This window comes from Chelonoidis abingdonii, chromosome 1 (assembly GCF_003597395.2).
Source record: "Chelonoidis abingdonii isolate Lonesome George chromosome 1, CheloAbing_2.0, whole genome shotgun sequence".
In the NCBI taxonomy this organism is placed as follows: Eukaryota; Metazoa; Chordata; order Testudines; family Testudinidae; genus Chelonoidis; species Chelonoidis abingdonii.
The window spans coordinates 17,941,547-17,954,886 of record NC_133769.1 but is presented as its reverse complement, the minus strand read 5'-3'; the positions used below and the strand labels follow the sequence as shown (position 1 = coordinate 17,954,886).

The following is a 13,340-nucleotide window of genomic DNA, read 5'->3' as shown; positions in this document are numbered from 1 at the left end:
CAAAGTCCACCGGAAAGTGCTTGTGCTATGCAGGGCCCATTTCTGTAAGTAGCTGAGGGAGCCAAGGACTGTTAGCACCTCCCAAGATCAAGTCCCAACTGACCAGTGGGATACTGCAACGTATCAATGTCAGGAAATGCGAATGCCGAGTGTAAGGCTCTCCCCGCCCACCTGCAAAAGCCAATACTCACCTCATTCCCACACAGACTGATATTAAAGAAATGAAAGAACTTTGTCCCTTTGGATGTAAAGCTGGGTCCATTCATTAATGACCCCACTCCACTGAGGTTGGTAAAGTCATAATTCAGGCTCTGGTTGTCCCTGAGGTAAGAGAACGTGCAGTCACTGAAGCAGGTGGAATGGTCCTTTGGGAAGGAGAGAAGATAAATATTACAGGAGAGCTACTGACCCCAACAACTCCCCTTCCTCTGCTAAAAGTAAAGGAAGAGTCCCTCCTATCTCCCTGGCTCACATATTCCCCTCTGCCTAGGTTGGTGAGGTGAGAGCTCCCACTCCTGTTCCAAACTATTTTAACCACAGCTTATATCTGCTGTAGACTACCACTAATATATCGCAATCTGACGTGATTCTAGAATTCCAGTCAGCAGACAGCATTGGCAAGTGTATGTAACCCCAATTAATCCAGTGTTGGTCTTTGTCCCCTACAGTAGCTAGATAACATACAGCAGTTTACGAGTCTACTACTACATGTTCACTAATGAATCTGGTGCTTTCAGTCAGCCAGTAGAAGCTTGGGCTTTTGGATCCCAATGTCCTGGGTTCGATCCCTGGAGATGGACTAGACGGGGGTTTCATTGCACAGAAACACAAATATAGCATATCATCACAAACAGAAGTTACACCAGGGATGAATTTAGAGCTATGAAACATTGGTTTTAACTACACTGCAGGACATGCAACCTGGTGGCATTTCTACAGTGAAGCAGTAAGACCTACCCCTAGAGTGCTTATATTACAACCTCCCATCTCTGCCTTTAGCCAAGGGTAAATCTCTTTCAGTCTCTGTACCTTGTTGCTTTTACTGCCAGGCCCACATGGGATACAAGACTCTTTGCCGTACACCTGATGTATGGACAGATATGTGTTGGCTGGGCACTCCGTGCATTGGTTGGTCTCCTTCTCAATGTAGTGTCCAGAAGGACAGGGTACACAGGATGACCCAGACTGTTCAGACCCCAGTGCGCAGGCCCGGCAAGACGAGGCAACTCCATCCAACACATTGGTCACTGTTATCGAGTAGATCTTTGCCACGTCGTGTATGAATTGCCTGCTCTGAAATAAGCGCAGGAAAAATAACCCCAGAGCTACTTTCAAGTCACACATTAAATAGTTCACCTATGGTTTGCAAAATCAGAATCCGGAATGCTCATCTTCTGTGCAATAGGGCCCCAAATATGGGAACACATTTAAGCATATAGTTAGCTTTCAACATGTGTCACAGGGTGGTATTGGCCCTTTAAGAGAGTTATCTGTGATTAATAAGCTGCGTCTCAGGTGATGGGGCTGAGGCAAGGGATCAGGTGATAGGAACAGGTGACTTGCAGACTAAGATAAAAGGCCAACAAGCAGCTTAGTTGAGTATGGTATCAGTGATACCTGCTCTTCCAGGAGAGCCTGGGTCAGGGGAAGGGGCCTATTTTGTCTGTTTGGATTTAGGTTTAACTGGTTTGATTTGGAAAATGAAACTTAACCCTGAAGTAAAGGGATTGAAATCGTTCTGCTGTTGAGAATGTTATTTAATGCACTAGTTGGTGTGTTTACCCACTGGTTTACAATGGGCCTAAGTCCCACTGATTTTAATGGCACTTAAGCACTTGCTTAAGATGCTTTTCTGAATAGTGACTTGGTAGTTCACATTTAATGATGGGGAAACTGAGGCAGGAAGGTTCACTGCTCAAGGTCATAAAAAGAGACAACTTCAGAGCAACGACTAAAACTCAGAAGTTCCTGACTAACAGTGCGTGCTCAGACCATTCACTCAACTGAGAGACAAATGCCTAAAACTCCTGGCCATTCTCCACCTCCACCTCATTCTAGATTACTAAATTCACCAGCACCTGACTGGTCTAAATGTAATTCCTAAAATCATGTCTAAAGGATAAGAAGATCATACCTGAAATGATTTGTTTAGCTAAATCATGTGTTGAGGCTGAAGAAAATTAGGGAAGGGACTGTCTTTTTTTTTTTTTTTTGACTGTTTAAAAAAATGTTTAAAGTGAATTTTGTGCTGGGTTGACAGACCTGGAGGCTAAATCCTTTACCTCAGAAAAGGCAGCACCTTGGCAATGATTGCTCACAATCACATCACCAAGGTACCCGATGGAGAACTAGTCTCCATATTGAGTCAGTCCTATCTCTACTGATATTACTAACCATGGTGCCAACTTGATGATAGTGGCTTTGTGTCTACTAAGAACCATTTTACCAATTCATTTCACATAAGCTACCAAGCAGTTGTTTGACGGTGACGACTTGGTCTTAATTCCAACAGTGCATGTTTATTCTATATTATAAATGAAACAATGTATATTTGGTATAGAAGTGGTCCTTAATTAGTCAATATGGACTGAAAGAGCCATTATAATAGTAGTGGAGCAATCTGCTGGTGTCCTACATGCAGGAATCGGGAAAAGAGGAGAGAGCAGAAAACTATGGCACTTAATTGCAGTAACTCCTTCAGTTCTCACAATTACTAAAATCTAACCAAAAATGTAGGAAAAGGACATTGAAATGAAAATTGTGGGAGAACTGCCTCAGTTGTAGATTATACAGAAATATGGAAGATTCACTATCCCTGTTGCTGCCTGGGACACTGGGCTCCAGGCCACAATCAGTGAAACTATCTTGAAAACCCCAAAAGGACTATTGGCAGAGGAAGTCTTAATACCAGTTGGCTTATGAATGTGAGGCAATATATGGCGTTACAGTGCCTTGTTACTCCAGAATAACCTATAAAGAACATAGGAAAACTCAGAGATAAATACACAATGATATCTTCCTTGGGTTATCCTCAACGAAGACGTTTATTCAATGGGCTGAGTTTGGTGGAAGAGATGAACCAACTATTAACACATAACGTGCGTTGAGGAAAAGCATTGTGCTACTTTCAGAGGTTAATCTATGCAAGGAGAGTTCTTCTGTATATAAAGACTGCCTCCTAATGCTGCCAGGGTTAAGGGGACCTTGGGTTAAGTGCAATGTAGATGCTGCTCACACAAGTTAGAGCTTCCCCAACATGCCTCTAAACCTGATAAAGCCAAAAGCCCCAATTTCAGCAAAGTTCTTAAGCAGATGCCTAATTTCAAGCACAAGAATAGTTGCACAGACAGTTCTTTCACACTTTTTCCAGTGGAGCTGCTCCCAAGGTCAAAGCTAGGCATGCGCTTAAGTACCTTGCTGAATCATGGCCCAAATGCAAGGTGCTGAGAAAGACATAACAGGATGGACAATGTACAAGTGCAAGCGCAGGAAGCTTATGCTCATAACATTTTCTCTCTCCTCAATTTCCCAATTCAGCATTTTTCATGTCACTCTTTACCATTACAAAAGCAAGACAACACCTACTTTGTGTCAGATGGAAGCAAATTTGGATCTGAAATGAGGGACATCCCTTCCAATAAGGGGGAGTCAACTGGATCATTATTAACCTTTTTTGGAGATCGCCCAAGATCTTTTGCTTTCAGAAATGTACTCAACTTTTCCAGCTCCTCGCTATTTTCTGTCATTTCTTCTTTTTTACCCATCCACTTTCCATCTCCCTACTCAGCCACTATTGGAAGTCTGAAACATCCACAACCACAAATTCAGATGGCAGAAAGTGGACAGTTAAGTTGGACAGGAGATCTACCATCTGCCAGCTTCCTCTATAAATGAACTGAGAAACAAGCTGGAGTGGAGTGGGAGTTCTGGGCCCTTCGAGCAAATGTCAAGAGAAGGCTATGTTGTTAAATACTGGACTTAAAGCAAGCATCTAATACTTACATCTTGGCCCCGGTTTGTCCTCTGGAAGGCCCATGTGAATGTGAAGGAAGCATTTTTGGAGATAATGTGAGTGTAAGATTGTTTCTCCTTCGTCCTCCCCCAGGATTCCACCACATTCGTGTTTTTTCTATTAACATCCTAAAAATGTACATAGTAGAATTAAAAACAATACTGTGGAATGAAGCTGTGAAATATTAAATGCCAGTGTGTTACAGTAATAGCTATGAGGCCTTAGCGACTCCCCAGAATTACACAGTGGATGAGTGGCAAAAATCAGGAATAGAACTTAACTTTTCTGAGTGCAATTCCCATGCCCTATATCCTGAACCATGATACTACTATACTTGAAAGGTCAAAACCCCGATCATATTGTAGTCAATGGGAGTTTTGCCAATGAATTGAATGACGCAGAATTTAGTCCTTTCTCATATTCTTTTAAAATAAGCAGACAGCAGAAAAGAACAGGATTATTACCATGAGTGATGGAGAAGCCTTGCTAGAGCATCAGATAAATACCCCTACAAGGACACAGCAGATATTAAACTAATGCCACAGTTACTCTTAGTGATAATAAACCTAGCGCAGCTAATTCATGCCCATATACAACTATGAAAGAGATATGTGGAAGACCAAGATCATATCCTTCTGCCATACAGACAGAGGTCTCACTTACCACCATAAAGTACATCACGCAATCTGCAGAACAGATGGTCTCAAAAATAAAACTAATTCGTCCTAGTTCTGACCCGGTTGCTCCTGTCACCGATGTTGGAGGTCTGTTTAACAGACAGGAAATGAAATATTTAACAGGTGCTCTAAGGACACCTAGCAGTCAATTATGCCGATTGGTTTTTTTAATCAACAAGAGAGGTCAAGAAATTCACTCACATGAAACCTGTCCTAATGTAACTGGGTTTTGTACTGGTATCACTACTTCAATTCGGGGGTGGAGGGTGATTTTTTATTATTTTTTCACAACGAACATACAGTTTTACCTGTCTGGATCCCTGGGGCAGTCCAGTCAGCTGTCAGGGCTCTTCAGGCCTAATGCCTGGGGTGCCCTCTCCAGCCCAGTCTCTATTTAAGCAAAAAAGCATTTGCAGGTTTCCAAGCAGGCTCAGTTAATGTCTCTCATTGGGCCCCTTTGCACTGGCTTCCTGCCCAGCTACTGCTGCTCCCTATAAGTCTCATGCAGATCTGCACCTAGCTGCGAGGTCTGGCAGCCACAGCCTGTTCCACATGCAGTTCTGCCCACAGTTCCTGGGGCTTCTCTCCAGCTTCCTGCTGCCATGTGGCTCTTGCCTCCAAACAGAGGTTGGCCACTTCCCCTTTCAGACCTTCCTCCCTACCTGGCCATGGGAAGAGGAAAGTGCATGAGGAGGAGACTGATGGGAAACATAATCCCTGCATAGCCAGGAGAAAGGGGATGTACGGTGGAGAGGGGGCTGATGGGAGTTGTAGTCCCTTGGTTTGCAAATCCATCACATGTTCAACAACACCTTTCCTCCTAGTGAAGGAGAGCTGATTGAGCGAGAGCTGATTGAGCATGTCAGAGAGGACACACACACATTCAGAGACACTGTGATCTGTCTGTTGGAGACTTTTATTTTGCCTTTCTTGTTTGTTGTTATCCCTTAATCTAAAATAAAAGTCAGTCATATGACTGCTCGTTGTGTATGGGAATACATCACACCGCTGACTTCAGTAGGATTGCTTATGAAAGTAAGCTCTGCAGGCTCACAACCTAGGGCCTGATTCAGATCTCACTGGTTTAACTTCAATGGAATTGCACCTGATTTGCTCCAGCCAAAGTGAGAGCACAATATGGCCCTTAGTCGCTGGCCAAGGCCCTGATCCTGTTATCATGTGCAATGACTTTACTTCATACAGCTGTAAGAAGAAACCTGATTGCAGATTCAAGGCTTATGTTGTCAACAGTCCCAATCACAATAAAATACTGGATAATGAGTTACTTATGGATGATGTAGTACTGGAGAATCAGGCTTGGTCTATGCTACCACTTACATCAGTGTAAGTTATGTCACTCAGAAGTATGAATGAACCATCCCTTTGAGCAACATAAGTTACACCAATTTAACTACCGGTGTGGACAGTGCTATGTTGGCAGGAGAGCTCTTTCCACTGACATAACTCCCACCTCTCGTAGAGGAGGATTTATTATTCTGATGGGAGAGCTCTCTCCTGTCAGCATAGAGCATCTTCACCAGATGCACTACAGCAGCGCAGCTGCATCGGTGCAGCTCTACCACTGTATCGCTTCTAGTGCTGACTAGCCCATAGTAACTTTCTTTCCATTGTATTCCAAGCATGAGCCAACGTGAAACAGTACAAGAGGAAAAATACAAGAAAAATTGACAAAGAAACTATGTTCCTTACTTAAATCCTGGAATATGCAGGTTCAGGATAAGATAATCATTGTCAGAGCCCCCTGCCCCACTCTGGATGTGATCACCAGCCACCTCCCAGCCTGCAAAGGAAAGGCCATTTTTATACAAGAAACAGTTAGTTTATTTAAATATGCAAGTCTCTCTATATAATGTACTTTTCAAAATTATTTAGTAAATATATTATTTAAAAAAAATCTTTAGACTAAATTTTAAAGTCCTAATAAACTGTTTTAAGAATGGCTGTACTGGGTCCGTCCAATGGTCCATCTAGCCCCGTATCCTGTCTTCCAGCAATGGCCAGTGCCAGGTGCTTCAAAGAAAATGAACAGAACAGGTCACACCTCAACTGCTAGAAGAGGGCCTCATCCTCCCTGACTGAACTAACCTCGTTATCTCTAGCCTGATTCTTGCTTGCATATTTATACCTGCCTCTGGAAATTTCCACTACATGAATACCCACGACGAAGTGGGTATTCACCCACGAAAGCTCATGCTCCAACACGTCTGTTAGTCTATAAGGTGCCACAGGACTCTTTGCTTCTTTTACAGATCCAGACTAACACGGCTACCCCTCTGATATAGAACAGGGCAATTATTGAATGATGCATCCCCTGTTGTCCAGTCCCAGCTTCTGACAGTTAGAAAGTTAGAGACCCCCAGAGCATGGGGTTACATCCCTGATCATCTTGGCTAATAAACACTGATGGACCGATCCTCCATGAACTTATCTAATTCTTTTTTTTTTAACACACTTATACTTTTGGCCTTCACATCCCCTCGCAATGAATTCCACTGTTTGATTGTGTGAAGAAGTACTTCCTTATGTTTGTTTTAAACCTCCTGCGTATTAATTTTATTAGGTGACCCATGATTCTTGTGTTATGTGAAAGGGTAAATAACACTTCCCACTTTCTCCGCACCATTCATGATTTTAAAGACCTCTATCATATTCCCCCCATCCCCTTAGTCACCTCTTTTCTAAGCTGAACAGTTCCAGTCTTTTTAAATCAGTCCTTGTATGGAACAGCTTCCATATCCATAATCAATTGTGTTGCCCTTCTCTATAGCTTTTTCAAGTCTAATATTTCTTCTTTGTTTTGGGGTAACCAGAACTGTATGCAGTTTTCAAGATGTGGAGGCTTTATATAGTGGCATTATATTTTCTGTCTTATTATATATCTCTTTCCTCATGGTTCCTAAAATTCTGTTATGCTTTTTGACTGCCGCTGCACATTGAGCAGATGTTTTCAGAGAACTATCCACAATGACTCCAAAATCTTTTGGGGGGGGGAGGGGTAATAGCCCATCATTCTCTTGCATCTCCTGGAAGTTAGCTATTAATTGTCAATTTCACATGCAAATATTACCATGAAGTCATGATTTATCAAAACAATTGAAATTCTACGGAGTGTGACATACAAGAGGTCTGACTACATGATCATAATGTCCTTCAAAATCTACAAATCTGTGGAAGTCCATCCCTATTCGGCAAAGCATGTAAGCACTTGAAGTTAAGCACGCGTTTCTGTGCTTTGCTGAATCAAGGACTGAATTACATCATTCTAGCAGTTTTAGCATGTAAAATGGAGAATAGCTGTTCACCAGGACCCTTATACAGAACAAGAACAATTCCTCATAGGCACTAATAGAAGGATGGGTTGGAAAATTTTTGAACAGGAGTATTTTCACAGCGGTCCTGTGATAGCTCTTTGCTGCCATCTCAGCACACATGCAGGGAGACTGCTTTGAAGGAACTAGGCTGGCTTGACGCAAAGATTGAAAACTTTGTATGTTTCCAAAAACACCAATAAAATATCCTTGAAAGTCACAGTGATCATGAAGCATTAGGTAAGACACAAATGGAAAGAACCAAAAATAGAACTCGGAGAGGACTTTTTTTTCTAATATAGACCATTAGATGCATAACACTGTACTATGGACCAGATTCTCAGCTGGTATAAATTGGTGCTGACTTCCCTGGAGCTACGGAGCCAAAACGTTTACACCAGTTGAGGATATTTATTTTCTCCTTTTTGGTATTCAACAAGTTTTATGTCTATTAGAGGTATCAAATCCTTGTGCAGTGAGAGGAAGAAAAGGAGCAGCATGTTGGGATGAACTGCATAAAGTACATATATTCACTGGAATAGGCACTCAAATACTATGGTGAGTGGCACTCATGAAAGACAGACAAGATAGAAAGACGGGCTCACCATTCATTCCATCACACTTTGAATTGTCAACATTAAAACAAGAAGTCTTCATATTGACTGGCAGAACGTTCCACCATTTATATTCAAGCCCGAGAGCTGGTTCAGTCCCAGCAGGGCAGGCCTTGCATTCTACAGAAAGAGAAAGGCAGGAAAAGAAAATTACACATAATAAGCGAATATCAAACACAGCGCTTTAAAAAAACTCCATAACCATTAGTGTTTCATTCAGGGCAGCTGTGAGCAAATCTGAAGACACAGTTCAAAAGAAACAATTAATCCCTTTAAAAATGAACAGCCAATGACCACACAGAATCAGACCTGTAGAACTTTCTCTCAGCTGGAATGACAGAGGCCTCATTGCGGATGATACTTTGAATCAGATTACCTGGACTAATGAACTGTAGGGAACAAACAGGCACCAGGAGAGGGATGGACTAGATGGAATGTTTTGTCTGGAATGGTTATGATTCCATTCTCAGAGAGCTTAAAAAATAACTTTAAATATGTGCATACCAGCCAAGAGACATATCCAGGAGACATCACAGTAAATAATGGCAGCAATACATTACAACAAAGCATTCTGGGGATCAACTGGGACACTCCTGTTCTTCATGTTCTCCATCTCTCCCTCCCTTCCCCAATCCCGCTCCGATGTCATTTAACCAATATCTATTTTACAGACCAGAACACTGACTGACAGGGACACGTCACAGAAATGTAGGCCACACACAAATAAGTGACAGCCTCCAGAAAAGTCTGCAGGTGTCTAACTGCCATAAGTTATTGAGATGGTGTATTCACCAGATAATAGACCTCATACCCTTTGTTCCATCCGAAATCATGCCCTGAGGGCAAGGCGCGCAGGAAGATGATCCATTGTTGTAAAACCCAGGGTTGCATGGCGGACAATCCTTCTTCTCTCCAGAAGGAGGCAGTTTCAACGCTTCAGGAAGATCCTCCCTGCAGATTTTAGGCTCTATCCATTTGTACATTAGCTGAGTCTGAAATTGAAAGGTATTTGAGTCACACATTAGATTAGATGGCATTAGGACTCAAAGCTGGTTAAGTTCCTAATTAATGTTCACCTGAAGGCACTGGATGTTTTCAGTGGGACCCAGACATGACAAAATGAAAACCAGAGAGTTTTGGACAATAATGTTAAGTGAATCCAAGGGAGTCATGGGAGGAGAGAGGAGATTGGGGTCACAGAGGACTCCAAGATTTTAAGCCATAAGAGCAAAAGTTTGACTGTGAAGAGTGTTAGTGAAGTCGGAAACATGGGAAAAAGAACTTTTTACCTAGGAGAAGGATTCAGTGCCTGAAGCATTCAGTAGGAGCAAGTTATGGTACAGACAGGAGCTGAGCGAGTCAAGACAGGCAGATAAAGGAGAGTCTGACAGGGTGGGATGTCATTTTATCATACACACTTGCACACAGACACTCACATACTTGCACACAAGTTCACACACCCCCACACTCATCCCTGGGTCATTTGACAAAACTGCTAGGTTCACACTGCTGAAAGCAATCACACAAGGACTACTGCAATCACCTGCGCTAGGCTTCCTGAATCCCCACACTCTAACCTCCAGCAGATCCAATAGCACAGACTGTTTTCTCATGCCAGTAGCATCACCCCATCCCTCTGTCACCTTCATTATAAACTCTCCTTGCACTCTCTCCGCTCTAATCCCATGATCTCATAGCCTCCTTCTGCCTTACGCTTCTCTGTATCCCCTCCCATAAGTTAGGGTTCTTCACCACTGGAAGTAGGGGGCCTCTCTTGCACTTTGGATGCCATATCTGGAGCTTTCTTTCCCTGCCCCATTTCCTCCTACACATGGAAGCCATCAGCTTCCATCGTGGATGCCTGAAGACAGGAGCCTAAATCCATAGCGAGGCACCAAAATAAGTGACCTGATTTTCAAGAGGACAAGCATCTGTTTTTATTAATTATTATTATTATTCATTTTTTGTATTGCAGTAGCATGCAAAGGCCCAAATCAAGATCAGCATCCCACTGTGCAAGGTGCTGTACACACACATAAGAATCTACAACCTTCCTCTGATGAGCTTACGATATAATTTAAAACTAGATGCAGAAAGTGAGTGTAATAAGCAACATGAGGAAAGGATGAAAGTAACAGTAATAAGATCGCAGTTACATAGGCTGTCCATGTGCATAATTTGATGGCTACAAATCAGCTGAAAGTACGTTTCTCTTCTATTAACAAACAAATATCAGTTATCTCTGACTGCCATTCCCATCAATATGGGCCTGACTCAAAACCCACTGATATCAGTCTGTCTTTTCAATGTGCTTTGGATCAGGCCTTAGTTGGTTGAATTTTTTTAGGCACCGCAGCAGATCTCCATTGACTTCCAATTTGAACATGTTGGTTTTAATCACTTTCCCTTTTTAAACCGGGCTTTAAAAACAAACACTTTCTATTTTCCCTGAAGCATTTTATTGACTTTTTTCTGTGAAGTGTTTGGGATACTCTGTGTAAAGAACACATACAAAGAATACTTCCTTCCCCTGCCTCATTTTGAAAACTGAGTGTATTTTGAGGCATTTGTATATGAGAACTTCACAAGCTGAACATTATCTCAAGACTTGCCTATACTTTGAAAAATTCTGAATTTCTCTCCAATCCTTTCAGTGAACACATGTTTAGAAGGGAAATGAGATCAGGTAGCACGAGCTGCCTTTTCCTGAATCCACAGGATTGACTTATGTGCAGTGAAATTTTATTTGTTCATTTGACATACAGCTCAGACTGTGCTATTCGATCTCCCATGAGCAGACTTGAGTCCATGCAAAGCTCAGCTACCATCTCAAGAGTCACACATTACATTAGATGCTTTTGCTGCTGTGCCAAGCTTCCAGCCTCTTTACAGGTATAAGCTGAAGGGTAACATGATTGTGGGACTGTCTTGTCACGATCCCTAGCATGTACAACAGTTTCTTCCACAAATCAGGTATGTCCCACATCTTTAAAAGGTTTACCGTTAGTATTAACTCCTTTGTCTTGACCCATAGATGAAGTAGCAAAAGACACAAGATTAACAGCAAATCTATGGCAGACAGGCTGTGTGTGACGGTATACCCCATAAGGTTCATGGGAATATGCTTATGAATGTATATATGTTATAACTGGAATATGTTTTATGCCACATATGCCATGTTACATATTTATGTAAAGGTTATGAGCTACTGAATACATTCCTGCTATTTGTATGCATGTAGCATTTTTGTACTTGAAGTTAGGCATATTGGCTGTATCCTTGCTTGATTTCTAAGAAGCCTTAGTAAAGCATTTGGTCAGCTTCTTGAGAAAGGAATGTGCAAATTAAGTGCCCAATCAAGACCCACTTAAGCTAACAATGAACTCAAAGACACCAATCCACATCGGAGCTTTCCCAAGAATGTGGCTTGCCTGGTAAGAAACTCAGTAATGCATAGACATGTGACTTGCCCATGTGACTCCAAAACTCCATCTTAGAGCTAGACTTTGAATAGGAGAGAGGAGGGGGTCTCCACCCACAAGAGAAAGTCTACTTAAACCCCTGGGAGACCCCTCCATTTTCTCTTCAGCTGGCTAAAGAGATAGCCTCCCACTCCCAAGGATACTTGGAAGAAACTGGAAGAAAGGACAGTGTAAGGCAGTGTAAGTGATTGTTGGACCCAGACTAGAAGGAGACTAGTCTGTAAAAGGAAGCTTACTGGGTGAGGTTTTTATCTGTATTCAGTTTTCTTAGATATAGACTTGCGTGTTCTATTTTATTTTGCTTGGTAATTCACTTTGTTCTGTCTGCTATTACTTGGAACCACTTAAATCCTACTTTCTGTATTTAATAAAATCACTTTTATTTAATACAGACTCTGGGTTATTTAATCATATCTGGGGGGGCAAACAGCTGTGCATCTCTTTCTATCAGCGTTATAGAGGGTGAACAATCTATGAGTTTTGGGGATTTATTTGGGGTTTGGACCCCACTGGGAGTTGGGCATCTGAGTGTTATGGACAGGAACACTTCTTAAGTTGCTTTCAGTTAAGTCTGCAGTTTTGGGGCACATGGTTCAGACCCTGGGTCTGTGTTGGAGCAGACTGGCATGTCTGGCTCATCAAGACAGGGTGCTGGAGTCCCAGGCTGGCAGGGAAAGCAGGAGCAGAAGTAGTCTTGGTGCATCAGTTGGCAGCCCCAAGGGGGTTTCTGTGATCCAACCCATTACACTCTATTCACACAATTTGGCTTGTTTTGTGTCTATTACCTTTTTCACTTCCTTTGTGTACCATGATAGGTGCCCTGATGCAGATTCTTCTGCTTCTTTGGAGAAGGCTTTTAATTCAGGCATGTGTTTGAGGCTTTGGCAAGGAAAGGGTGTACTGCAAACATGCCTGTCCTCAGCCCCTCTCCCTCTGGAATTTCTCTGGGCTGGACCCCACTCCCTTGTGAAGCTTTACCCATGCAGAGATTTTTTCCCTCCTGCATTGAAGAAACAGTTTTATCTCTTACAAGCACAGCAGGAACATCTTTCAGTGGAGTGCTCTGGATTGGTAAGACCCCTTTGGACACCCCACTTTCTGTTCCCAAAAGGTTAGCTGGAGGGGCTCTCACCTCCAGGAGATCTCACCCCCAGTTTTCCCTTAAACCATGATCCACAGGAGAGGGGTCTGGCATCTTAAATGCAGATTTTTCACCCTCCTTCTGG

General features: G+C 42.5%; 1 protein-coding gene across 1 annotated transcript in view; it reads right to left on the bottom strand.

Moving 5' to 3' along the window:
* Positions 1 to 13,340, bottom strand: part of ELAPOR2 (endosome-lysosome associated apoptosis and autophagy regulator family member 2) — a 152,129-nt gene that overhangs the window by 20,759 nt on the left and 118,030 nt on the right. Inside the window, exons 9-15 of the mRNA XM_032765808.2 lie at positions 9,444 to 9,624; positions 8,624 to 8,752; positions 6,400 to 6,490; positions 4,676 to 4,778; positions 4,003 to 4,140; positions 1,030 to 1,293; positions 192 to 365 (exon numbers count right to left, since the gene is read on the bottom strand). Coding sequence (XP_032621699.1) covers positions 192 to 365; positions 1,030 to 1,293; positions 4,003 to 4,140; positions 4,676 to 4,778; positions 6,400 to 6,490; positions 8,624 to 8,752; positions 9,444 to 9,624 — 1,080 coding nt within the window. The remainder of the gene's footprint in view (positions 1 to 191; positions 366 to 1,029; positions 1,294 to 4,002; positions 4,141 to 4,675; positions 4,779 to 6,399; positions 6,491 to 8,623; positions 8,753 to 9,443; positions 9,625 to 13,340) is intronic.